The sequence below is a fragment of the Thamnophis sirtalis genome, unplaced genomic scaffold (genome assembly GCF_051295495.1).
Source record: "Thamnophis sirtalis isolate CommonGarterSnake01/CBP01778 unplaced genomic scaffold, rThaSir2_p1.2 scaffold_8, whole genome shotgun sequence".
Taxonomy (NCBI): Eukaryota; Metazoa; Chordata; class Lepidosauria; order Squamata; family Natricidae; genus Thamnophis; species Thamnophis sirtalis.
The window spans coordinates 73281852-73307167 of NW_028261388.1; the positions used below are offsets into that span (position 1 = coordinate 73281852).

At 38.4% G+C, this 25316-nt stretch overlaps 1 protein-coding gene across 2 annotated transcripts in view; it reads left to right on the top strand.

Moving 5' to 3' along the window:
* The window catches only part of SEMA5A (semaphorin 5A), a 241658-nt gene that overhangs the window by 170674 nt on the left and 45668 nt on the right, over positions 1 to 25316 (top strand). For both annotated transcript variants that reach the window (XM_087721907.1, XM_087721908.1), the window contains 4 exons: positions 1726 to 1861; positions 4438 to 4642; positions 21414 to 21621; positions 22422 to 22539. In XM_087721907.1, the coding sequence (XP_087578033.1) occupies positions 1726 to 1861; positions 4438 to 4642; positions 21414 to 21621; positions 22422 to 22539 (667 nt within the window). The remainder of the gene's footprint in view (positions 1 to 1725; positions 1862 to 4437; positions 4643 to 21413; positions 21622 to 22421; positions 22540 to 25316) is intronic.

The window sequence follows — 25316 nt, forward strand, 5'->3', positions numbered from 1 at the left end:
ATTGAAATCCACCACTGATTTGAAGGTTCCAGCATATGAAGAGGAGAAGAATAAATTTCTAAAGAAGGGTGAAATCAAATCTGGATCTCTGTAAGTGGCGGGAATCTCCCAGATACATTTAACTGCATATTTTTAGAGATATCATGCAGGACCCTCAGCTATAAAATCTGGCTTCTGCAAAGCATGCACATTGCACACTCTAATGGGAAAATAATGCTGGTATTTGAAACTGTTAAGTGGGAACAGTCCTGGGACTCTTATTTGGGTTAGTATAATACAGGATGCCTGTATGGAGAGAGTACAAGTGAATTAATTAAATAATTTTAACAGACTGTTCCCTAGGAAACAATATGGAATTGAGTTCCCAGTGTATTATCTGAATAATTACTTTTACAAAGTTCTCTCTGCGTAGCACCGAGTTAGGAGTAATGTGCATTCTCTATGGGCATATACTGTATGTGGCAATTTTATCTAGAATTAATTAAAATATTTATTAAGTCTTCTAGCTTTTATCTGTTTCCTTCTTTAAGATAAAAAATGGTTTTGTTATTTCATTCCAGGAATTAAATAATGGAAATACTTCACTCAGCTACTTTAACTCTGCATTTAATATCTTTTACCTTACTTTAGCTAAAGGTTTTATGAATATTACTAAAACTTCACTCAACCTGCTATTCTGCTGAATTAAATCTACGTATGCCTTTATCACTAAATTTGCTTGTCATCTGCTCTTGTTTCATAGCTGTTCAGTGTGTTGAATTCTTGCTTAGCTGATCTTAGCTACTATTGTGCAGTGTATTCCCTTTCAGTAACTAGGCATTTAGCAGAAATGATCTTAAACACTTGTAGTTTAGCACTTAAGCATTTATTTAAGAATCACTTAGCCTCTCTGTCACAAAAGAGATACTTCTGTCTAGGAATCTGTGAACATGTACTCAGTTTCCAGCATGAGCAACTTCCAGATGTGTGGGCTTCTAGAATTCCCCAGCCAGCATGGATGTTGCTAAGAATTTGGGGAGCTGAAGCTTGCACATCTGGAGGATATCAAGATTGGGAAAGGCTGACCCTAGGTAATTTGCAAATAATTTGAGAATGAAAGATATAATTCTTACTGCTTGCATATATGAATGATTGTTGTAAGAAAATATTTGATGTTTTAAACAGAAGAGTGTTTATCCTTGCTTATTTTCATGATGATGGGTTTTGTTTCTTGCCAAAGTATGTGTAGCAAGATTTTAGATCTCCACTTTTCTGTTTAGCTACCTCAACTAATCAACTGGTAATTGGTTTATTCTTCAAGGAATAAGTATCTACATGTTGTATTCTAGTTAATGTGGCAGTATCACAGTAATTTAAAAAAAGCTAAACTAATTTAGGAAAGGGTTACAATATTGGAGACTTTTATTGTAGAGTTCACAACAAAATACGATGTGATATGTACTGAATAGTAATTGCATAATGTATAATTTATATATAGTCTCAGGTATCATGAGATCGTTAATTATAAAATAATGTTAAATTATAAAGAAACCTTGTTCAACTTGGTGCCTCCAGAGATGTTGCTCCAGATCGTACAGGACTATCATTCTAGGAAATTCTAACTTTAACCATGATCCATACTTAATATCTATTCTGAGCTGAGATGCAAAGTATAAGTGTTATAGAAAATTTTCACTGGCTATATAAAATAATCTGTTTTCTCTCTCTCTCTCTTTTTTTTTAAAGGAACAGTGTAGCCGTTTCAGCTGTTTGTGTGTTTAACATGACTGCAATAACTCATGTCTTTAGTGGGTCATTCAAATACCAAGAAAACTCTCGTTCTGCCTGGCTTCCTTATCCCAACCCTAATCCTAATTTTCAGGTAGTTGAAAATCAACTTAAATTGTAAATTGCCTTTACAGTTTAGGAAGTTAAAATATTTATAATAGCGAGGGATCAATAGAGAAATAAATAAACATGGTAAAAATAATAAAGCCTCCAAATATCCTGAGTTTAACATTTAACTGACAGTTTTAAATCCATGGTAAGGATGATATAAGTTGCAAGCTGATTAACATTGGGAGAGCAACATATTGTCCATTGAGCAGGGATATTTTTGGTTTCTTCTGGAAGCTAAGACTGTTTGGATTAATCTATCCAGCCTATTGTACATAGGGAGTGAATTCCACATTCTGCTGCTCCTAAAAACTCATCATTCTGTATTTCCATTGCCTAGTTCCAGGATGGCGAACCTATGACATGTGTGCCGGAAGAGAAATGCAGAGCCATCTCTCCGGACACGCAAGCCATTGCCCGTTGCTCTTCTGGGTTCCGGCGTGCCGGCCAGCTGGTCTTCAAGCGCACAGGAGCTCCGGAATCTGGAAGAACAGGTGGCCAGTGCGCATGCTCATGCTGGAAACCAGAAGATCATCTTCCCGGTGCACACATGCGCACCGGGCGGCTGGTCTTCCAGTTTGTGGCATGCACATGCTCCTGTTTCAGCACTCAGTGCTGAAGAGGTTTGCCAACACTGGCCTAGATTCTTTTTTGTTCTTAGATATGACCCTACACCAGTGGTGGGTTCTGGATCCCGTTGCAACCAGTACGGTTGCAACGGGGTCCAGCGTCCACCACATGAATGCGTGCAGTGCACATGTCCTTACCTCTTGTGATGCTCCTTGACGCTCCAGCTGTTTAGCGGAGTGTTGCGCATGCGCTGTGCTCTCTGTGCACGTGCGCAGAAGTGCCAAAGAGCTCAAATACAGGTAAGGAGCTCGGGCGGGTGGGTGGGCCCTCCGGAGCACTGAACCGGAATGGTACCTGGTGCTCCGGGCAGGCACCGGTATGCCCGTACCGATAAGTACCGCCTGCCCATACCGATGCATGCCACTATACCCGTACCGATGCGTACCACTACTACCCTACACATAAACTGAAAACTGAATACAGTATGAGGAAGCTTTCATTTTTCTGGTCCTAAATTGTTTATGATTTAATAGGAAGAATCAACTTTTTAAATTGGACTACAAACAAACTGAAAACTTGTGCAACTTATTAGAACAGGTATTAGGATGATGTATAAATTGTGGCACCAATAAGCAATGTGGTTAAGAATTTTACAGCAACTATAGTTGAAAAACACACTGTGAGGGCGGTTTCTGTGATGTCTGCTATATTAATTTGCCAAGGAAGGATTAAGTATCACTGTTGCCAGATTAGTTATCTCCAGGAGATAGAACTAGAGCACCAAGTCAACTTGAGCAAAAGAAAAACTTCTCGCAATGCCATCTTGGCTTCCAGAAACAAAGTTGGATCTACACGCCTCCTTGAGCTTGAGGGCTAAAATATAGCAGTAAGCTTAATTATAATTGTGATAACCTAATTCTTGGGGAGAAGTTTCCTTGGGAAAAGTAGAATCATACCAAAGCCCTCACAGAAAAACAGAGCCTGTCAGGCATGAAATAACAAGACCACATGTGAAGTTCCAATTAAACTGATCTATTACTACTCATGCCAAAGTACAAGAATCTACTCTGCCAATAGGACTGTTGTGGAGCTAGATAAGGCTCAACAGAATTCAAGAGAGGTTGCATTTAGTCCATTTGTGGCTACTTAGAGACTCTAGGCCCGTGATGGCAAACCTATGGCACGTGTGCCTCAGGTGGCACGCACAGCCATTTCTTAGGGCACATGAGGGGTCGCCCTGTCAGCTCCAGTGTGCATGTACATGCTGGCCAGCTGATTTTGGCCTTCATTTTCCCTGAAGCCTCCGTAAGGGGACAAACGGCCCTACAGGCAACCCGGAAGTTCGTTCCCGCGTGCGTGACCCTAGGAGGTTGGTGTCACATGCGCATGTGCAGGGGGAAGGCACATAGAATTATGGGTGTGGACATACACGCGCACGACCCTTCCGCACTCCCCCAGCTTTTGGCACGCTATGACAAAAAGGTTCGCCATCACTGCTCTAAGCTGATTTCTTTTTTGACTATCCACAGGCTCTGCCATTCCTTTTCTGACAGAACCTGAGGCTCCTTTTATAATTATAATTGCAACTGTGGCTGAGGTGCCATTGTGATTTTGAGTTCCAAGTCTTGCTGTTCATATCCAGGAGGGACAGCAAACGAACACAATCTGGAGAGTTGTATGCTATGTACTTCTTGCTTGTGATATGGGCGTATAAGGATCAAAACATCACTTATCTGTTGTTTCTTTTTTTGAGATATCTTCATTGCAACATATTTGCATGTGTGGAAACTTATATATATGGATAATCTGCTAATGAGGAAAAAGATTGAAGTATATTATATATATCTGGATGACCAGTCAGTTGTGCACAGCTTATTATAAGAATTAGCCTTTAGATTTTTATAATTTGGGATCTCAAAATATATGCACTATTTACTACATGTCTTAAGTTCTTAAAATCTTGAATTAATGTAAACATGTATACATTTTCAGTGTGGCACCATGGATCAAGGCCTGTATTTGAATCTGACAGAGAGGAATCTCCAAGATGCCCAAAAATTTATTTTGATGCATGAAGTGATCCAACCTATCACACCAGTTCCTTACTTCATGGAGGACAATAGCCGCTTTTCCCATGTGGTTGTGGATGTGGTACAAGGAAAAGAAATGCTTTTTCATATAATTTATTTGGCCACAGGTAAATTATGTCTTTATTCTCTAGTTTTCTTTATTTCTAACATGCAGATAAATTAAATAAATTTCTTTAGCTGATTTTAAAAAAAAATCCTAAAAAGCACTTTAAAACACAAGTAGTAAAATAACATAAAACCAACAGCAAGGGGGAAATAATGGTTAATAATAATAATAATAATAATAATAATAATAATAATAATAATAATAATAATAATACACTAGAAATCACACTGGTTGGGAAAAATAAGGTCACAATCATAGACATCGCAATTCCAGGTGATAGCAGGGTCGCCGAAAAGGAGCATGAAAAAATCACAAAATACCAGGACTTAAAAATTGAAATTCAACGACTATGGCACAAACCAGCAGTGGTAATTCCAGTGGTAATTGGCACACTGGGTGCTATTCCAAAAACACTGGAATTACATTTGAAAGAGTTAAAAATTGACAAAATCACCATCAGTCAAATGCAAAAAGCCGCACTGCTTGGATCTGCACACATATCACGAAAATACGTTACAACATCCTAGGTCCCTGGGTGGGGCCTGACTAGTAACCAATGCCAAATCCGGCGAAACAACTGGCCGCTGTGATACAATTGTATAATAATAATATACAACTGATATTAAGTTATCTATCCAGCCAGCCATTAATGCTTCCAAATTAATCTGTGCTTGTTAATGTATATTTGCATGGATTTATCCAACTATCCATGAGATTTGCTTTATTAGAGAAAAAAAATTGTTTAACAAATATTTTGTTTGCCAATCATTTTTATGAACTGGAAGTTGAACTGAAAGATCTATGGGCTATGTAAAAGTTATATCTGATCTTTTTTCTTCTTATAAATTTAGAAAAACATGTTTGATGTTCAGCTCTATTTCTAAGGAAATGCAGTATTTACTTCATAGGGCTTCATAGATTTAAAAGATGTAACAATTAAAGCAGGTTTAAAAATTCATATAAACTCACATATAAACTTGTTAAATAATTCCTATATTTATGTCTTGATCTGCAGGAATAAAAGTTTTGACTTAAATACCTGGGTAGTTTTGATGGATGTTGCCTTAGTTAGAAATGTTAATATCTAATTATAGTACTGTGTTTAGTTCGATCATGACTTCTGTTGCAAAATATTGGAATGGCTGAGAAGGGGAAAACAAATTTGTGTTTTCCCCTCTGAGATTTATTAAATTACTTGCACATTAAACCTGCTTGTCAAACTTTTGTATATTAAGTGAATTAGTGGCAGTTACTCCATGCAAGTAAACTGAATTCTGTAGATGTATTAGCATATTCTTTCTCATTTTTGTTCTTCCTCCCATCCTCACAATCTCTTTTGTGGCTTCAGGACCCTTCTGGAACTATATGTAGTATGATACATTTTTTTATTATTAAAGCTGTTAATAATGAAAGTCAACAATTCTTTCCTGAATGTCACTGGTTATACACAATTGTCTATTGGGATCCAAGCTGATATGACCATCTGTATTTTAAGAAAAGTAATAAAAAGAGAAGAACATTTCTGTTTCATCTCTTCATTCCCCTGTTAACTTTATTGCATTTCCAAACAATCATTGTACTTAAACTGAATTTGATATTTTTGCTAAAAGGCTTGGCAAAAGAAACTGAAGAGTAATAACTTCATGATATGATTTCTAGCATGGAGATGTAGACATGTTTAATGTTTTAAAAATACAGTGATTTATTTATTTCCCAGTGTAATTTTTCTTTGAGGAATATGGATCTCCAAACCCACTAATAAAATGATAAAAATAGAGTATGTTAGAATAGGACGATTTAATTGCTTTATTTATAAAATGTTCACCATACATTTATCAGTTTATAAAGGCAGAAATATGACGTTTAATATAAATGTGTGATATAAGAAACAGGATATAATATTTATAATTAGAAATAGTGTTAATTCATTTCCGTATAATGAAACGCTGTGTAGTATTTGAAATGTGTTGTACTTAGAATGAAGTTTTGATTCAATAGGTTGAGATACGCTGATAAAAATCTAACAAACCTGAGAATAATATAAAACAAAACATGCGTATAGTATGATTAATCAATAAAATTTGGTTAATAAATCATCTTGAAAATGTGTGAGTTTTGAAGATACTGACATGTCACCATTTTTTGACTTCCATTTTATATTTGAGTCCTTGTCCATTACTTTTTACTTGCTTGGTATGTTGTTTAAGAAAAGCCACATGCTGTTCTGATTCATGATAAATGAAAATTGAATGGTTGGTACATAGTGTGTTCTAGTCTGCAGGAATTCCTTACATAAATTAATTTACAATGACCTCAACTTTCATACTGCAATTTGTTGAAAACAGTATCTTTATGATGCTGATATAAGATGATGCATACTTACAGTATATGATATTATTAGTTATGTTTCAGACAGTGTTTATATAAAGTTTTTTATTTTTTCACTTTCATAACATATAGCCACATGTATACTATTACATAACCAACATCTTATTATATTATTAACTGTTTACATCAATTCGTCTTACCATCAACTCCCAAAAACAATTATTGGCTCTTCTGCTCTTCATACACCATATTTGTACCTTATCCATCACTTTCTTCTCCCTCTCTCCTTCTCCTCCCTACCTACTTTCTTTCCTCTGTCATCCTTCTCTTCCTCTCTCCTTCTCCTCTCCCCCTTTCCATTCTTTCTTTCTCTCCTCCTCTTCCCCCCCTGCCATCTCTCCTCTCCCTCTCTCCTTCCCTTACCTCTCTCCTCTACTTCATACTCTTCATCTCATTTACTTGGTGTATTTCAGCCTCTGAGTGAGCTCCATTTTATATTGATGGTATTTATAATTCCTTTTCAATATACATATTTATTTTTAACATATATCTTTTCCATTTTTTAAAAGAGAGGAAAATAAGAAGTATACATATATAGTAATTGTATTTCAACACACACACACCAGCCTATTTTTGGGCGAGATGTTACAATTCCCAGCTATTCTCATCATTATATTTATATAATTATTCATTCTTACATGCCCCAAATTTGTGATTCTGTCTTTGTAATCTCAATAATTTCCCATTGTTGGTATATTTCATGTTCCCTCTCCATTTTTCCATATCTTGGCTTAGGTTACCCTAAATTGTCTTTAAATAACAATCCTTACTGTTCAATGTTCATTACAATTCCCTTAATCTACTATATAGAATAACAAGCAGTACACATCTCACTTTGTTCATCATCTTAGAAGTTCTATATATGTCCATGTTTCATATATTTTAACCCATACTTAATTATCCTTCCAATGTCATATTCAATCAGTTAGCAACTCAGTTTAACTATCATGTATAAAAGTGAATCACATACCTCTGCTTTACATTCTCCCCATAATAGTTTCATATTTGCCCCTATTCCATATATTTTAACCTTTATTTAATTATCTGTCCATTATCATATTCAATCAGTTAGCAACTCAATTTTATTATCATGTATAGGAGTAAATATACATATCTCAACTTTATATTTCCCCATATAACCGTTTCTAATTATCTGATTTTTTCCAAGTCTTTTGTCCCACTTCTCTATTCCTGTCTTCTCCCTTTTCTTTATTTTGACATGTCCACCCTTGTCAATTTTTCCCAAGCCACTGTCAAACCCAGTGAAATCATTTGTGTTTCCCTTTATTGGGCCGTAAACTCCCCCCTCTACAGTTTTCCCTATGCCACTGTCAACCTCAATAAAATCTTTTGTCTGCTTTTTATTTCCTTTTGTTGGGACACATCCCCCCTTTTCAATTTCCCCTATACTACTGTCAAACCCAATGAAGTTTTTTTGTCTACTTTTTATTTTCCACCATTTCTACCCCCTCATTATCCCTCCCCATTTCTTCCTTCAGTTCCTGCTTCTCTGAGTTCAAAATTCTATTTAGATTTGATTTTAATGATTTATGCATATTTTTTATAATTTTACATAGTTCTTCACATTCCCACCTTTTCATAATTTCCAGTTCCAAACTTACAGTTAGTTATACAGTTCTTATTTTAGAGTTCTGGTCCACCTTAAATTTGGTTAGTTCAGCTGAAGAGTAAGAATGATGGGAGCCATCTTAATCTTTTGTTCTTCCTTAATGTCCAGTTCCAAAATTTTCTGTTTTTATTTCAAAGTTGTGGTCCACCTTAAATTTAGCCAATTCATCTAATGTAAAAAGGAAGAGAAGCGGGAGCCATCTTGATCTTTTGTATTTTCCCAGTTCTTGATTTTATTATCTTTCCCTTGTTACCTTCCACCTCTCGTTGGATATAGTTGCTCAAAATATATTAATTGGAACAAACTTGCATACGGCCAAATTCCGGTATATTTCTCTTCACCACCTACTTTTCCAAGTTCTGATTTATGGAAATTGGTTAATTAAATTTTCCTGCTCACAGTTTCACATTCCATTCGCAGCATAGGCAAGGTTAGGTTATCAGTGAGAAAATAGTGCTTTTTTCTTGATTTTTCCCCCTTGTTACATTCCACCTCTCATTAATTGGAGTTGCTTGAGATATATTAGTTAGAAGAAATTCAAATGGAGCAAGTCTACTCGGTATGTTTTGATTTTTATTTCAACCTCCTAGTCTCTTTTAAAAACACAGTCTTTTCAAATCCAAGACCAAATTTAGAGTTTGTATTTGAGTGGGTTTGTCACTTCTCTACTTTCTCCTTTTCTGTCCAGATTTCTGCCCACACACATTTCAAGCAGATGGCTCTTTTTGGGCTAGTGGTTCAACCCTACATTTCCCCCCGTTCTTTCTTTCTTTTTGCCAAAATCCAAATCAGTCCATTAATATTATTTATACTTTCATGGTTCTTTGCCTTTTTCAAGTTCTGACTTATGACTGTGGATTAATTAGATCTTCTTACTGGGCTTTCATCTCATCCTGGATGCTCCTGTTCAGTTGCTTTGGCTGGAAGCCAACTTCTTGTGCAGCCATGTTGCCATGCTGCTGCCCCGACTCTGAGTCAGAGGGCAAATCTTTGACCTATGAGGGACCTGTTGCTCTCCCTCTGGATCTGATGAGATGCTGCCCCTTCTTCACCACCACCCCTCACAGGGAGGTTCTGATCCAAAAGGATCTCAGCATTGATTTGTCAGACAAAGTTCATGTGAGACTCTTCAGAGTTCACACCTCCCCTCGTCTGTCCAGCTGGAGAACTTCCAGTCGAATCAGATAGTTAAGTGTTTAAAAAAATAAAATAAAAGATAGATTATTAATAATTAGCTATGTAGTTTGCTCTATCGTTTCTTCCTTTAAGATTTTAGATAAAAAGAGGAATGTGCCAGATTGTGCTTTACTCTTGTGTTTTATTCTGAATGGCCATTTGGAATCCCATGAAGCTGAGGGAAAAAAAAATCTGTATTGTGAAGGGGTATGTAGATTGCATTGAAATTCATATACAAGTCTGGATGTGTACATGCAGATGTTTCTAGTCTACGTGTGGCCTTCAGGCAGAATTAAGAGTGAACGTTGAACTGTCAAGAGTTCTGGAAGGACTCATAGCTATTTATACCTTTTACATCTTATTTCTCAGTTGTTCTACCTGTGCTATGTGAAACTACTCAATTAAGCACAGTTTTGGAATATTTCTGGGGGGAAAAACCCAAACTACTTGCAAACTACTATATATAATATGCTGTTTCACACTCTGTAGTTTTACATAAACGATCATTGTAATTACCTGTGGAATAGTTGCAGGGGTGGGTTGCTAATCCCGTTCCAACCGGTTCGGTTGGAACAGGGCCGGCGGCGTCCTCATGCACGCGCGCAGTTCACGCATGCGTCTTAGCGCCTGCGCGATGCTCCAGCTGCTCGCGGAGACTCGCGCAGGCGCTGTATGTGCCATGCACCTGCGTGGAAGCACAGAAGCCTTCAATGACTGGTAAGGAGCGCGGGCGGGTGGGTGGGCCCTTCGCCGTTCCCAGAAGTTGCTTACTTCTGGGTTCGCTGACCAACCAGTTCGCAGGGACCGCCGCGAACCGGTTGAAACCCACCCCTGAATAGTTGGGTAATGTAGATATGTATTATTGCAAACTAGCCATGTTCTTGTTATACTATTTCTTATATTTCTATCTTTGTCTCTCTATTTCTTTGTACGCATTAAAAAAAACATACTTGTCTCAAAGATGCTTTTTACAAAAGGCAACTGGTAAAATGTTTTCAAAGGAAAAAAAACCAAGAAAGTCCAGTTCCTTTTTGGAAAAAACACTTTGGGGACAACTATTGCCTGGGTGATTGAGAATCTCCTTATGCAGAGTTTTTTGACCAGATTGTGAAAATTCCACAAATTGTAAAAGTTGTGTATGCATGTAAGATAATAGACCCATACCTGCCATCCTATCAACCCTTTAATCTCTTAACTTGTTTTGGAGTTTAAATCGTTGTTATACTTTTCACTACTGGAATGAAAACATGAACACACATTGATATTCATCATTCTATTCTTTTTTTGTGGTTAAATGCAATTCATAGGATAGAAAAAGTTAGAAGTAGAAGTTAGCTAAAGTAATTTAAAGCAGGAAATAAGACAGTAAAAAGTAATTATATCTTGTTTAAATTCGTTCCTTATGTACTATAGCCTTTGCAAATCATCCTTATTTCCATCATATCTATATGCTGATCCATATATTTCATTTTGTTCTTTAAACTTCTCACCTTGTTTTTCAAGACCTTATCCAACAATAAATTTCTCTATCCTTTGCTTGTTCTGTTCACTCTTCGTTTGCAGTTTGATCCTCATTCAATTTCCCGATAGAATCAAAGCATCTCAGTCTATTGTTTTCCCACTAGAAATGTATTTTTTCCATTGGCCATTTAATTTTGTATTATTTTTACCACTCATAACCTCCCCATTTCTACTGCATATAAGTACTTTTTATGTTCCTTCATCAGTACTCAATGCTTATATAAGAAAACGGACAGTAGCAGTACTCATTAGAATCAGGGATTTTTGCTTCTCATTAGAATCACTCCTAGACCTCATAGAAAGGTGTTGTGACTCAGCAGAAGTTTGCTGTGAGTTGAGTCAGGATGCAAGAATAACAATGCAACTGGGGCTCGTTAGTGTGGTCTTCTGGAGATAAAAGGACTGATGGTGCCACGCCCTGGTTGCAGAAGTCAACGTTGGTCGTTCGTTTATGGAGAATTCAGTTCCGTTCCTGTTTGAGTTTGTGAGACACTTGGATAAGTGATTTTGCTTCTTGAAAACTTGGTGCTGTAAGAGTTTTGTTTCTGCATTCTGCTGCGTAACCCTTGTTGGCAAGAGACTTTATCTAGGTTTATTTTGGGCTCGCAGCCAGAGTGAGCCGAGACTGATGAAGTTATTTCCTTTTAAGTCTGTCTGACTGTCGTCTGTTAACGAGCAAAGAAGGGGAGGTCAGAACAGAAAGGTATAAAAATTCGTTCACTTTCTCTATTTTTTTGTCTTTTACTTTATGTATAATTTGAAATTGTTTATTCCTGTTTCTTTGTTACATTAATTTTCAGATCCATAATCCTGCAAACTGTTTGGGTTTTCTGCCAACAACATGGCATCATTGGCAGTCATAAGTATTCATGTTCTCAACCATCACCCTCTACATCCACCACAAATATTCTATTCGTCCATTAAACAACTAAGGGATAACATAAATCTTGTTCTTTATGTTCTGTTCAAGGATGTGCTACTCGCTAAGCAGTCCATTTATTTTCATGCATGGTTTAGTTTCAATACATCGTTCTCTTACTGCATTTGGTGACCAACTTTCCACATCAAATATGAAGCTTTCCATATTTCTCTTTATAACCTGCTTTTTCCTTTATTCATATATTTTGGTTTTTTCTCATTAAAGGGGAAAAAAAGTCTGATTGGTGTGCCCTTTGACTGGCATAAAGCCACACTGGGCTTCCCAAATTTTGCTCATTATCAGAATGTGGAGATATTCTGAGGGATTCTTAACAATTCAATATTTTTGGGTTTAGTTTTTCTACCTATCCCATATGTATAAGGTAAGGAACAGCACTCTTCCAAGTGCAGTCTTCATATAGATTCAAACAGTTTATAAAACTGCCCTCTTTAAAGAATCAATATCATATTTCAACATTTCTCCATTTAAAAAAATCTATACCCTACAGCCTTATCATTTGAAAACACAAAACATTTATTATTTGTTTTTTGTGGAACATTAACATTTATAGCATTCATTTCAATTTCAGGTTTCAATATATCTCTATCATTCCCATGCAGATCTCTAAAAAAAAAACTTTTTCACAATACTTGTTCACTAACATTTCATCTGAAACCATTTAATCATTTTTATTCTTAATTCTATTCATTCTGCTGGAGGCTGTAAATCCTTTTCATTGTCTTTAAAAACAGTTTTCATTAAAAATCTCTGCATTTTCTCTGCCTCTTTTAACATTACCTTTTCCATGCTGACTTCGATGGAATTATTTGAAACAAATATTTCCTCTTTATACGAAATATAAAATTTCTTTTATTGGGTTTTTTTTGGGGGGGGAGGGGGGTCATCATTTTCTTGCATGCGTTTTTTTCTTATGCACAGGTTATTTCACAGAGTAATTCCATCAAGCATCCTTTGTTTTGATTCTTATTAATGTAGTTTTAAACATTTCAATTGTTTAAAATTTATACAAAGGAGTTGAACTTTCTTTACGTATATTTTCCATTTCGTCTGCTATGAGATTAATACTTTTCTAGTAATATATACGATTCTACATTATCTTTCTGAAGATCTACTATCAGTCTCATTTCTGTCACCTTTTTTTCATTTTCTTTTACCTCCATTTTTTCCTAAGATATACTTTTGATACTATTAAATAATGGCATGTCCTTGACTCAAAATCTCTTATCACTCTTGTATTTGTTATCAATTCTCTTAAACTTTTAGACTCCTCACATCCTGGACATAAATTGTTTCAACTTCTATCCTCAAAACGACACTATAGGGTACTGCACACCCAGTGGTGGGTTTCAAAAATTGTTCGAACCTACTCTGTGGGTGTGGCCTCCTTTGTGGGAGTGGCTTGCTGCCCATGTGACTGGATGGGAGTGGCTTGCCGCCCATGTGACCGGATATGAAGATGCCGACGACACTTGTCAGAACCACCTTAAATTACCTCACACACAGCACTGGCATGCATAAGAATATGATGTAAACTTGTTTTTTAAAAGGCATCTTTGGTTTGCGTTAAAACAACTTCAACACATGCAATGTTCTGATTGCACCACAAACGCAGTAGTCATCCTTACCTTTCACAGAGGCACTGAGTTTTATAAATATGAGCATGATAGTGTAGAATAATCATATCCAAGGACCAGTGGTGGGTTTCAAATTTTTTTGGAACCTCTTCTGTAGGTGTGGCCTGCTTTCCAGGACCACTGGTGGAACCTCTTCTAACTGGTTCGGTAGATTTGACGAACCGGTTCTACCGAATAGGTGCGAACTGGTAGGAACCCACCTCTGTGCACACCAGAACAACTAGACACAAAGACAGTTTTTTCCTGAATGCCATCATTCTGCTGACTAATTCCCACAACACTGCCAAATTATTTACTAAGATTGTATTACTATTACTCTTCTCATCTGTCCCATTACCTATTTCCTTCCACTTATGATTATAACCTTGTTCCTTGTATCTCTATGATTTATATTGTTTTATTTGTTTCCTAGTATGATTTGATTGTTTATTTAGAAACCTATGACTATCACTATGATTCTTGATTAATGTATTTTTTTCTTTTATGTACACTGAGCACTTATGCACCAAATTCCTTGTGTGTCCAATCACACTTGGTCAATAAAGAATAACGAATTCTATTCTAAAAAAAAACACCCCAAAACAAATCAGTTATACTTTTAGATTTATTCCTTTATATGTATACATAAAAGTGAGCTTCATATTTCAGTCATATATTTAAAACAAATAACAAACAAACAAATCAACCTTTTCTAAGAAGGTATCAATTCACCAAGCAATAATTTTCCGTGACCCGTCAAAACCGTGGTCCACTAAAGCGCGCCCGATTAAAGCGCGTACCTGACATCATCAGCAGCGCAACAAATACGACCGCGGAGAAAAAAGGGCGCTTTAAAAAGCGCTTTTAAAGCAAGCCGATTCACATAAAGGTAAGGGTTAGGGTTAGGGTTAGGGTTAGGGTTAGGGTTAGGGTTAAGGTTAGGGTTAGGTTAAGGGTTAGGGTTAGGTTTAGGGTTACGTTAATAGCAGTAGTAGACTTATATACCGCTTCATAGGCCTTTCAGGCCTCTCTAAGCGGTTTACAGAGAGTCAGCATATTGCCCCCAACAATCTGGGTCCTCATTTTACCCACCTCGGAAGGATGGAAGGCTGAGTCAACCCTGAGCCGGTGAGATTTGAACCGCTGACCTGCTGATCTAGCAGTAGCCTGCAGTGCTGCATTTAACCACTGCGCCACCTTGGCTCTTAAGCGTTAGGGTTAGGTTTAGGGTTAGGTTAAGGGTTAGCGTTAGGTTTAGCGTTAGGTTAAGGGTTAGGTATAGGGTTAGGTTTAGGGTTAGGTTAAGGGTTAGGCTTAGGGTTAGGTTTAGGGTTAGGTTTGGGGGGGTTAGGTTTAGATTTACACGTTAATTTTAAGTTTACCGCTCACAGCGTGCTGTTTTCGTTGCGCTGTGATGACGTCACGTACGCACTTTCGTCGAGCGCGTTTTAGTCTACCGCGGTTTTGTGGTGGAACCTAATTTTCATTTCTTGGAACATTTCCATCACTTTGCCTGTATTCTTCTACTTCATTCCGACTTGTCTATTCATGATGTGTAACAGAGTAACCTTTTCCTCTGAACCCTACTCTTTCGGAATGCTGCACAATTTTTGCCAAATTCATCTGTGGTAGTTCCTACATTGGCTTCTGACAGGCTTCCAGGTATAACTCAAAATACTAGCTTATTTTGATACACTTGGTTTAACTCCCTGGTACCTCTGAGACAATCTCCTTCCAGTAGGTTCATTGATTCTGTAAGCTTACAGACCAAGAAGATATGCTTATGTCCCTTCCATTAAAAAGATGGACAGCAGCATTTCTCCAGTGAATCCCTTTCCTCTAGAACAGGGGCTTCAAACTCAATTTCATTGAGGGCTGCATCAGTTCTGTTTGACTTTGGGGGGCATGGCCACGTGGCTGTGGCTAGCTCAACATCACTTGTGTCGTAGGCACCTGTACTGGCCTGGGAGGGCTGGGTGGATCTTACCAGGCTCTTGCTATTCTTACCCTCCTTGGCCAGGTTGCTCATGGTGTGTGCAGGAGGGCAAAATGTGTGGGTCAGAGGGAGGCCTACTCCCTCTCCACGCAAGGAGACCCGGCTTTGTAACCAAAGAATTCTCAGCGATAGGATAGAAGGCGACCAGGAGAGGTCAGGAGAAGGGGACAAAGGGATGGCGAAAAGGCAGTAAGGTTGCTGGTAACCAAGTGCTAAACATGCTAAATCAACCAACCTTCCTTCCTTCTCTTTTTTTCCCTTCCCCCTTCATTCTCCTTTCTTCTTCCTTCCTCTCTTTCCTTTTTCCTTCCTTGATCTCTTCCCATCGTTCCTTCTTTTTCTTTTTCTTTTTCTTTCCTCTTTCCCTTTCTCCTTTCCTGTCCCCTCTTGGCAGGGGTGGGTTGCTAATCCCATTCCAACCGGTTTGGTTGGAATGGGGCTGGCAGCATCCTCGTGCACGCGCGCAGTTCACGCATGCGTCTTAGCGCCTGCGCGATGCTCCAGCTGCTCGCGGAGACTCACGCAGGCGCTATATGTGCCATCCAGCTGTTCGCGGAGAATCGCGCAGGCGCTGTATGTGCCATGCCCCTGCATGGAAGCGCAGAAGCCTTCAAAGACCGGTAAGGAGCGCGGGCGGGCCCTTCGCCATTCCCGGAAGTTACCAACCAACCGGTTCGCGGGGACCGCCGCGAACCGGTTGAAACCCACCCCTGCCTCTTGGGATGCTCAAATGCAAAAAAGAGAAACGTTTCTCCTTTTGTTTTGTTTTGCTTTTAGTTTGTTTTCTTAGCTCTGCCAGCAAAAACAGAGCTTAGGGGATGCTATGTGCCCTGGGCCCTGTTTTTTGCCACAACGTTCTCTTGCAGTCCTCTGCCAGTGAAAATGGAGCTCGCCCCCCCACACACACTCCATTTTCTCTGGCAGAGGCACTACTGGCTGGTTTCCAGAGTGGTTCCACTGGCCAGATCTAAGCAACTTGCAGGCTGCATGTGGCCCATGGCCCTTGAGTTTGATTCTAGAATATTGGAGGTCAGGAACGTGCAGTCAGGGGAGGCAGAGCCTCACCACTGTCACCATGAAAAGAAAAAAAAATATAAAAGGAAAAAGGCTGATGTAGTTGCTGCCAGAGTCACCGTGGATGACTCTGCTTAGTGCTTAACTGTTTAAAAAAGCCTCTAAAAAAGTGCCCTCTACAGGAGGAGGCGGGAGAACGACCTGCCTCATCTAGTGTAGCGTTTTATGATCACTCGAGCTGAGTTAAAAGCCAAAAAATTTCTGACGTAGTTGAGGCACATTGTTCTCCTGCCTCCTCCTGTAGAGGGCACTTTTTAGAGGCTTTTTTTAAACAGTTAAGCACTAATAGAGTCATCCACGATGACTCTGGCAGCAACTAGCTCAGCCTGACCTCAGCTCTTGCCTTTTTCCTTTTACATTTTTTTCTTTTCATGATGGCAGGCAAGAGCAGAGTTGAAATCCTCTCTGAAACAGCTGGATAAGGTACATGTGAGTCGGAGGGAGGGGAAGGAATTCAAACTTCATTCTCAAGTGTAGATCCCTCCCCAAGTATAGTTTTATTGCATGCAGAGCCACGTTGCCTTTTCAAACACAAACACACACACACACACACACACACACACACACACACACACCTGGATAAAAGTATATAAGCCCAACTTCACTGATTACAAGTTTGAAAAGCAACGTGGCTCCACCTGCAATCAAAGGCTCGGATCGGAAGGCAGCAGGGGAATTGTGGGGTATGGCAGAGGAGCTGCTTTCAAGCCATTGGAAAATATATCCAATCCAACTTCTGTGTTTGTGTTTGTTTGAGAGCGAGTGAGTGAGAGAGGGATCCAACTTCTCTGTTGTGCGTGTGTCTGTTTGAGAGAGGGAGGAAGGAGAGGGAGGGAGAAGAAAAGGAATTAAGGAAAACTTTTTCGCAAAGGAGAAAAACAAATGCTGCCACTTTAAATCGGAACTTAGCATGCCTGGCTGAGGAATTCTGGGAGTTGAAGTCCACAAGTCTAAAAAAAATTGAAAGCCCTGTGTCAGTGCCTCACCAGCCATAAACCTCACCGCACGTCACTGTTGGAGATGGAGGAAAAGAGAGAGAGGAACAGAGAGAGGGAGGGAGAGGAGGAAAGGAGGGAGGAGAGAGAGAGGGAAAGAGGGAGAAGGGGGAGGGGATGAGCGATACGATACTTTCTTTTAGGATACCTGTAAAAACAGTATTGTTTTACAGAACATCTGGGATCTAATTAATATAATTAATAGAATGCATTGGAAAAAAGGGGTGGGATGTTGTCTTATTATATTTTTTATAATACATTATATTATATATTATTATAAAAATATAATAGCAAAATATACCACCTGATCAAGGCGGTGAATGTACCTAGTACGCCATCCTATTTTCCCACAACAACAACCCTTGCGAGGTAGGTTGAGCTGACAGAGAGTGACTTGCCCAAAATCACCCAGTTGACTTTCATGCCAAAGGCAGGCTTGGCATTTAGAGTTTCCTGGTTTCTAGGCCAGCAACTTTACCACTAAATCAAATTGGCTCCCAACTGAATTAGTATTTGACTGTTCCCAATTGTTTACATTTCATATTTTATTGGGTTTATTATTCCATTATTCCATATACACAAATTATAGACAAACTTGTATCATGCAGCTATCACCAACCTATGAATTCCTATTTTAGCAATAGCAATAGCAGTTAGACTTACATACCACTTCATAGGGCTTTCAGCCCTCTCTAAGCGGTTTACAGAGTCAGCATATTGCCCCCAACAACAATCCGGGTCCTCATTTTACCCACCTCGGAAGGATGGAAGGCTGAGTCAACCTTGAGCCGGTGAGATTTGAACAGCCGAACTGCCGAACTAGTAGTCAGCTGAAGTAGCCTCCAGTACTGCACTCTAACCACTGTGCCACTTCGGCTCTATTTTCATACAGATCCATAATATCCATTTGTTTATACCACAGAGCATAAACATATGACACTAAAAGAACTATTAAGAGTCATTTGGTGAGATATAACAAACAATATAACAAAATACACTAGTGATTATACAACATAAAAAACTACATATCACATAGTGATTAAAATAAATATACAATAATACACCCATCTACACCTACACAGAGAGAATCAATTTATCAATATATAAGTAATTTAGTTCTTAAACTTGTCATTAAATCTAGACCATATGGACATAATTAAAAGCTGTTTGTGATGTGGCTAAGCATGGAAGAATTGATTATGTTGTTCCAGGAAAAAAAAAAACCATATAATGTATCTAAATCTTTGGGGAAATTAAAGTAATTCCTCAGATCCTGACCTATCATAGCTACTGAGGTATATGTATAATTAAATTTTAAACCAGTTGTGCAAAAGAGCAGTGTGACTGAATTGGGAATCAATAGCCAGTTTCCTCTCATGACTTATCATTTCAAACATTTTTTAAAGGAAAAGACAGGAAAAACAATGCTTTTAAGAGAACAATGATGCAATGTCTGGTTTGTGATTTTCCCTATCAATGGTTGCATAGCACACACAAAGATGGTGTGATTGTTTGAAGGTAACTCAGTTTTAATTCTGGGTCAGGAGGCTTGTCCCATTTTAAATCATATATATTGTGATCATAGAATTAAACAAACACTAACCTTCCCTTTTTTATTTCCTTTGTCCTTTGCTGTCCTTTTTAACAAGCACGAGCATCCATTTTGCATAATACTTGGCTATACTAATATAAGCAACAGAAAAATACAAATTAAAGGCCTTCAATCAAATGTGAAAAATAACGATAGCTACAATATTGAGTATAGTTTATGTCTTTTTACAGAAATAGCAAAAAGTTACCGAAATACTTGGTTCTTAAAATGTATATCTGATTATCTAATGGCATTCTCAAAATGGAATTAAAATCATACATTTTCAGTCACGCACAGGAAATGTATGATGTATGTGTCAAAGATCTGCACAGTTTTGAGGCTTCTTTGAATTTTATTTTCATTTAAAAATAATAATTTCCAATATGGTATTTAGCTTTTTTTTCAGCAACTGCCCAGTGAGTTGACATTTTCATTGAACTATCAAATATCTTTCCTGGTCAATCATCATCATTACAGATCCCATCAACATCAGTTAATACTTGTTAATCTTGAACATTTGGCATTTTAGTGCTCATTCTCCCAGTTTAGGAAAAAAAACACCCAAGTTGTTCCTGAATGATTGATTGCTATTAATTTCCTTTTTGTAGTTGTTCATCTTGCAGTCGTGACTCTGGGTGGCAAACATATGATTAAAAAAAAACAACAGAAGAAAAAATACATAGCAATTAATACGTAGCATAATAACAGTGACATAATGTCAAATAATAAACAAAACTCACATTAATGCAGAATCACAATGACAGGGCTCACCCTATCTCCAGACTCCTATGCCCATGGGAATTGCAAGACTTAAATGTTAATTAGATCAATTAAAAAAGAACAAATGCTTGGAAACATTAATTCCCAATTTTTGTTATTTTTAACCAGCTACTTGCTCCTTTGATTGAATATCTTAGAGTAGCTATTCTCAAAATTCTGCTAAATTAATAATAGAATAGCCTGTACAACAAGTTGAATATGCTTAGAGCAGGGAACAGTTTCTGAATATCTGAGGCAATAAAAGAGAGAGTGGTTTTAAAGATATCATAGGAGTAAAATTTACTGACAGCCTTTTTAAGGAAGGGACAGCTGTGGTTTTCTTTAAATGATCTTCTGATAAACCTAATTTTACTATCCATACTTTTCAAATATGAAGCTACAATCTTACATTGCTAGGCAACTTTCTGGAACCTGATGTCACACAGATGTGTTGAATTACAGCATCTTTCTCCTAAGATGGAGATTGTTGATCTGGAAACCACCAGATTGAGAAACGTTCTGCTGGCTCATATTGCACAACTGATCTGCTTTCCTCTTCCTGTCTGCTGTAGCCCTGGCAGCAGTGCTGGGTTTCAAAAAAAATTTGGAACCTCTTCTGTAGGTGTGGCCTGCTTTCTGGGTCCGCTGGTGGAACCTCTTCTAACCGGTTCGGTAGATTTGACGAACCGGTTCTACCGAATAGATGCAAACTGGTAGGAACCCACCTCTTCCTGGCAGAGTAGGATACTGTGTTTGGAAGGAATCAATTTGCACTCACAAAGCTCAGTCACCAGTATCATTTTTTGGTCAAAAGGAGTTATACCAGGTGGATTGAAAAAAAAAAGCTTGCACAAAGTGTTGAAATACTGCTTCCAGCTATAACAGAAAAGCAAGTTGGATCAATGGCATAAAGCAGCTGTATATTTTTCTTTTTGAACTTCAAAGGATGGGAGTATTCAACTTCCACCTCACTTCCTCAGTATAGTTTCCTTTCTTCTCTTTCTACTAAAATGAATGCGAAAGAAATTGTGATAACAACATTTCAGTAAGTTCTGCTCCTTTCATCTGACCCACTTGTTGTTTTTACAGATCATGGGACAATTAAGAAAATCCTTGCTCCAGTTAATCAGACAGCCAGCAGTTGTTTGCTAGAGGAGATTCACATCTTCCCAAAGAAGCAATGGGAGCCCATCAAGAGCCTCCAGATTTTACACAGTCAGAGCGCTCTCTATGTGGGTCTTCAGAGAAGTGTGGTGAAGATCCCACTGAAAAGATGCCAGTTTTATAAAACATACAGGTAACTGTCTGATTAGTTGATCTTGAATGATCTGGGTAGAAAAATGAGTAAATATAATTACAGGGTTACTTAATTTTAAACTCTTTTCATTAAGTAACCATCTGAAGCAGAACAATTTTCAGTTTAATAGAGGAAAGACATCAGTTGTAAAAATTGCTATTCCTTCACCAAAAAAAAACAGTTTCCAAATGCATTGAATGGCAGCCTACCCCTAATGAATTCAATTCAGTTGATTAATCTTTCAGTTAAACTCTCCAGTCTCATAACTCTCCTACCTAAAGCAATTTTCCATCTTAGGCAATTTAGAACATTTCCAGAAAGTTATTATTAGCACCAGCAAACTACAATTATCAGTAGGAAATTTCAATACTTAAAGTTGAAAAAAGTGTTACCTTCTGTTCAGGGACAGTGAAGAAGTATTTGAAGAGTTTGGGATAGATTTTAAACAACAGAAAAATTAGCCTTTTCTCTTGCTTTGCCTGGAGAATAATAATCTCCAGGTTATAACATTGCAACTGGCATAAAGGTATGCCAATCAAGAAGTGCCGAAATGCAGTCATGTGACTGCAGGGGTATATACAGCCTTTGAATCTCCTGAATTGCATCATAAGTAGCTTTTGGAGGGTCGTTCATAACTACAAACAACGCTAAGGGAACAGTCATTAAACAAGAATGACCTATACCTCCATCTTCAGGCTGCTTGCCTTACTCAGAAGGTCTGGCACATTAAGGAATGTTGGTTCTTTCCCATGAAGAAAAACATGAGAATTTCTGTGATGTTTTCAATTTAATTTTTTCAGCACATGTGTTGGATCCCAGGATCCTTATTGTGGCTGGGACTTAGTGCTAAGGAAATGCACACCATTGGAAGAAAGCTTGAGCATGAGTCAATGGGAGCAGAGCATCTCTCTCTGTCCAGTAAGTAGAATTCATATATGTCTTCGTTTTTCAAGTTGTCAGAATCCAAGTGATTTCCATAGAATCCATTGTACTCATGATAACCATTTCATTATTGTAACTATTTATAACAGTCTCCTTAAAGCAATTTACAATTAAAAAACCAGTTTAAATGAAAATTAGAAAATATTCTAAACCAGAAAAAGGTTCAAACTGAAACACTGAAATTAGAAAACAGCAATTGGTGGTAATTGCTGGAGCCTTCTAGGATGATTGTACAATCATCCACACCATACACCGCATCTCTTCAGGTATTCTTTGTACAGGGCAACTAACAGTAAATGATTTTATCAAAATAATATCAGTTGGTGTGTTTTGTCTGTCAGAGTTACATGCTTAGTGTTTTTCTCTATTCTTAGCAAGCTTTTGTAAGGCATAATTTGTTTATATATATGAGTCATAAAGTTGTATGTATGCATGTATGCATGTATGCATGTATGCATCAGTGGTGGGATTCAAATAATTTAACAACTGGTTCTGTGCCCTAATAACCAGCTAGGTAGGCATGGCTCAGTGGTCATTTGACCATGTGGGTATGGCCAACATCATTCAGGTCAATGGGCACAGCCTTAGCTGTTACAATATAATAAGGGTTAACCAGAGAGGCAGTTTCTGTAAGCAGGGCAATAAAGATTAGACTAGAAGCAACACCAGAATGTTTCCTTCCTGCCTTCCGTACAGCATTAGCCCTGTAAAGTGGGGGGGAAAAACTGAGATTTCTTCCAACAACCAGTTCTCCAAACTGCCTAGAAAGTTAACAACCGGTTCTTCTGAATAGGTGCGAACTGTCTGAATCCCACTGGTATGCATGTATGTATATGCAATCACTGAAGCAATAGAATATTGATGGGGTGGTGGTTAGGGAAGCCTTTGGGAAGTTGGAAACTGATTGAAGACTGAAGGGAAGGCAGGAGAATTCTGTTTAGAAACAGAATAGAAAGTGAGTCCTAGCAGCAAAAGGTTCGTAGCCATAAATGGAAATGGAGGTCACAAAATACGTGGGTGGAGAAAATTAGGAAAGAACTGAAAAGATAAAGAAGAACAACAACAAAGAAAAAGCTGCAGCAGTGATAACAAAAATGTTTTTGACTGAAGTTAGGTGTCATCAAGATGAGCTCAGCTCCTGGTAAATACAAGGATAAATGCTCCCATCTGAACCTGCCCAAGCATTAACTCAATAGTTCCTCCAAGGACATTCTAGTTATCTCTGTGATGCCACCTATCCATCTTATCTGTTGCTCCCTCAATCTTGCCAACCAAACTTATTTTCTTCTACTTCATCATCCTTCCCATCAGATGCCTGAAGTATGTAAGCTTCTGCTTGCTGATCATCACCTCAAGGGAACAATCAGCTCTTTATCTGATTCAGGACTGATTGATCATTTTTCTTGCCATCCATAGTACTTTCAGAAACAATCTCCAGATCCATAAATTGAAGATGCCTCTCTTTCTCTCTCCATGTCCTGCTTTCAGAGTCATACATTATCACTGGAAAGGACAATGCTTTAAGCTGTTATTGTTGAAGAGTCCATAACCTAAATAAATAAATATGTCTTATCTAGGTTTTTCATTGCCTTCCATCCTAAAATTAATCTCTACCTTACTTCTCCAGCACATTGCCCATCTTTATCTGTTCCCTTGGGCCCAAGGAATCAAAGTTATTTACCATCTTCAGTTCTAGGCTGTCATGCGTAAGTTTTCTAAGCATGCAGGTTGACATTACCTTTGTGTTCTTAAAGAAGAAAGAAATAGATTGAATTAAGTGAAAAGAGGTCCCAGAGGCAGAGCTTTGCGTGAAATAAAACCGAGAGATAAAAGGGAAAACATAACCGATATTAAGGAAGAAGCGGGAAGCCAAGAGAATTTTAGAAAAGGAGATGGACTGAGGATCTACTTCACACAGAGTTTAGGAACCAAAATTTCCTTCTGATATTGGAAGCTAATCATTTTTAACCTTGTTTTCAAATACATTAATGCCAGACATTTGGAGATCTACGGTTGTCGCTGTTCTGCCCAGGAATTTAAGAAGGGCAAGAAACGTTGTTAATATTCTATATTCTGAGATGGCCATTCATAAAGCCGTTCAAAAGAAGAGAGAGTAGAATTTTGCAGGGATCTGACCTTGGTTACTTCTCATAAGCGTTAAGTACTCTTCATTTGTGTCTGTTGTTCCCAAACCCATTCAGCCAAAGCATTTATTTGATCCATTCATACTTCTTGAAAACGCCCTCTTTCATGGGATTGAATAAAATGGTATTGTTTCCTCAATATGCTGAGGATAACTCATGCGGCCCATTCCCTTTATGCAGAATTAAATATTTCAAAATCACTGCCAGAAGAGCAGAACTTCTAACCACTATCCCCACTGGCTCTGAAGTTCATAAAGGAGTTGACATTCTACAGAAAGCCTGGACTCCTACAGCTTCCTATGACGGCTCCATAGACAGTCTATTTCATTCCCACCCCACCCCACCCCTGGGTCTTAAGCAGGGGTGGGTTTCTCGCCCTGTTCCAACCGGTTCGGTTGGAACGGGGCCGGCGGCGTCCTCGTGCACGCGCGCGGTGCACGCATGCGTACTAGCGTCTGTGCGACGCTCCAGCTGCTCCTGGACGATCGCGCAGGCGCTGTATGCGTCCTGCGCATGCGTGGAAGCACAGAACTCGTCAAAACCGGGTAAGGACCGCGGGCAGGCGGGCGCGCCCTTCGCCATTCCCGGAAGTTCCTTACTTCCGGGTTC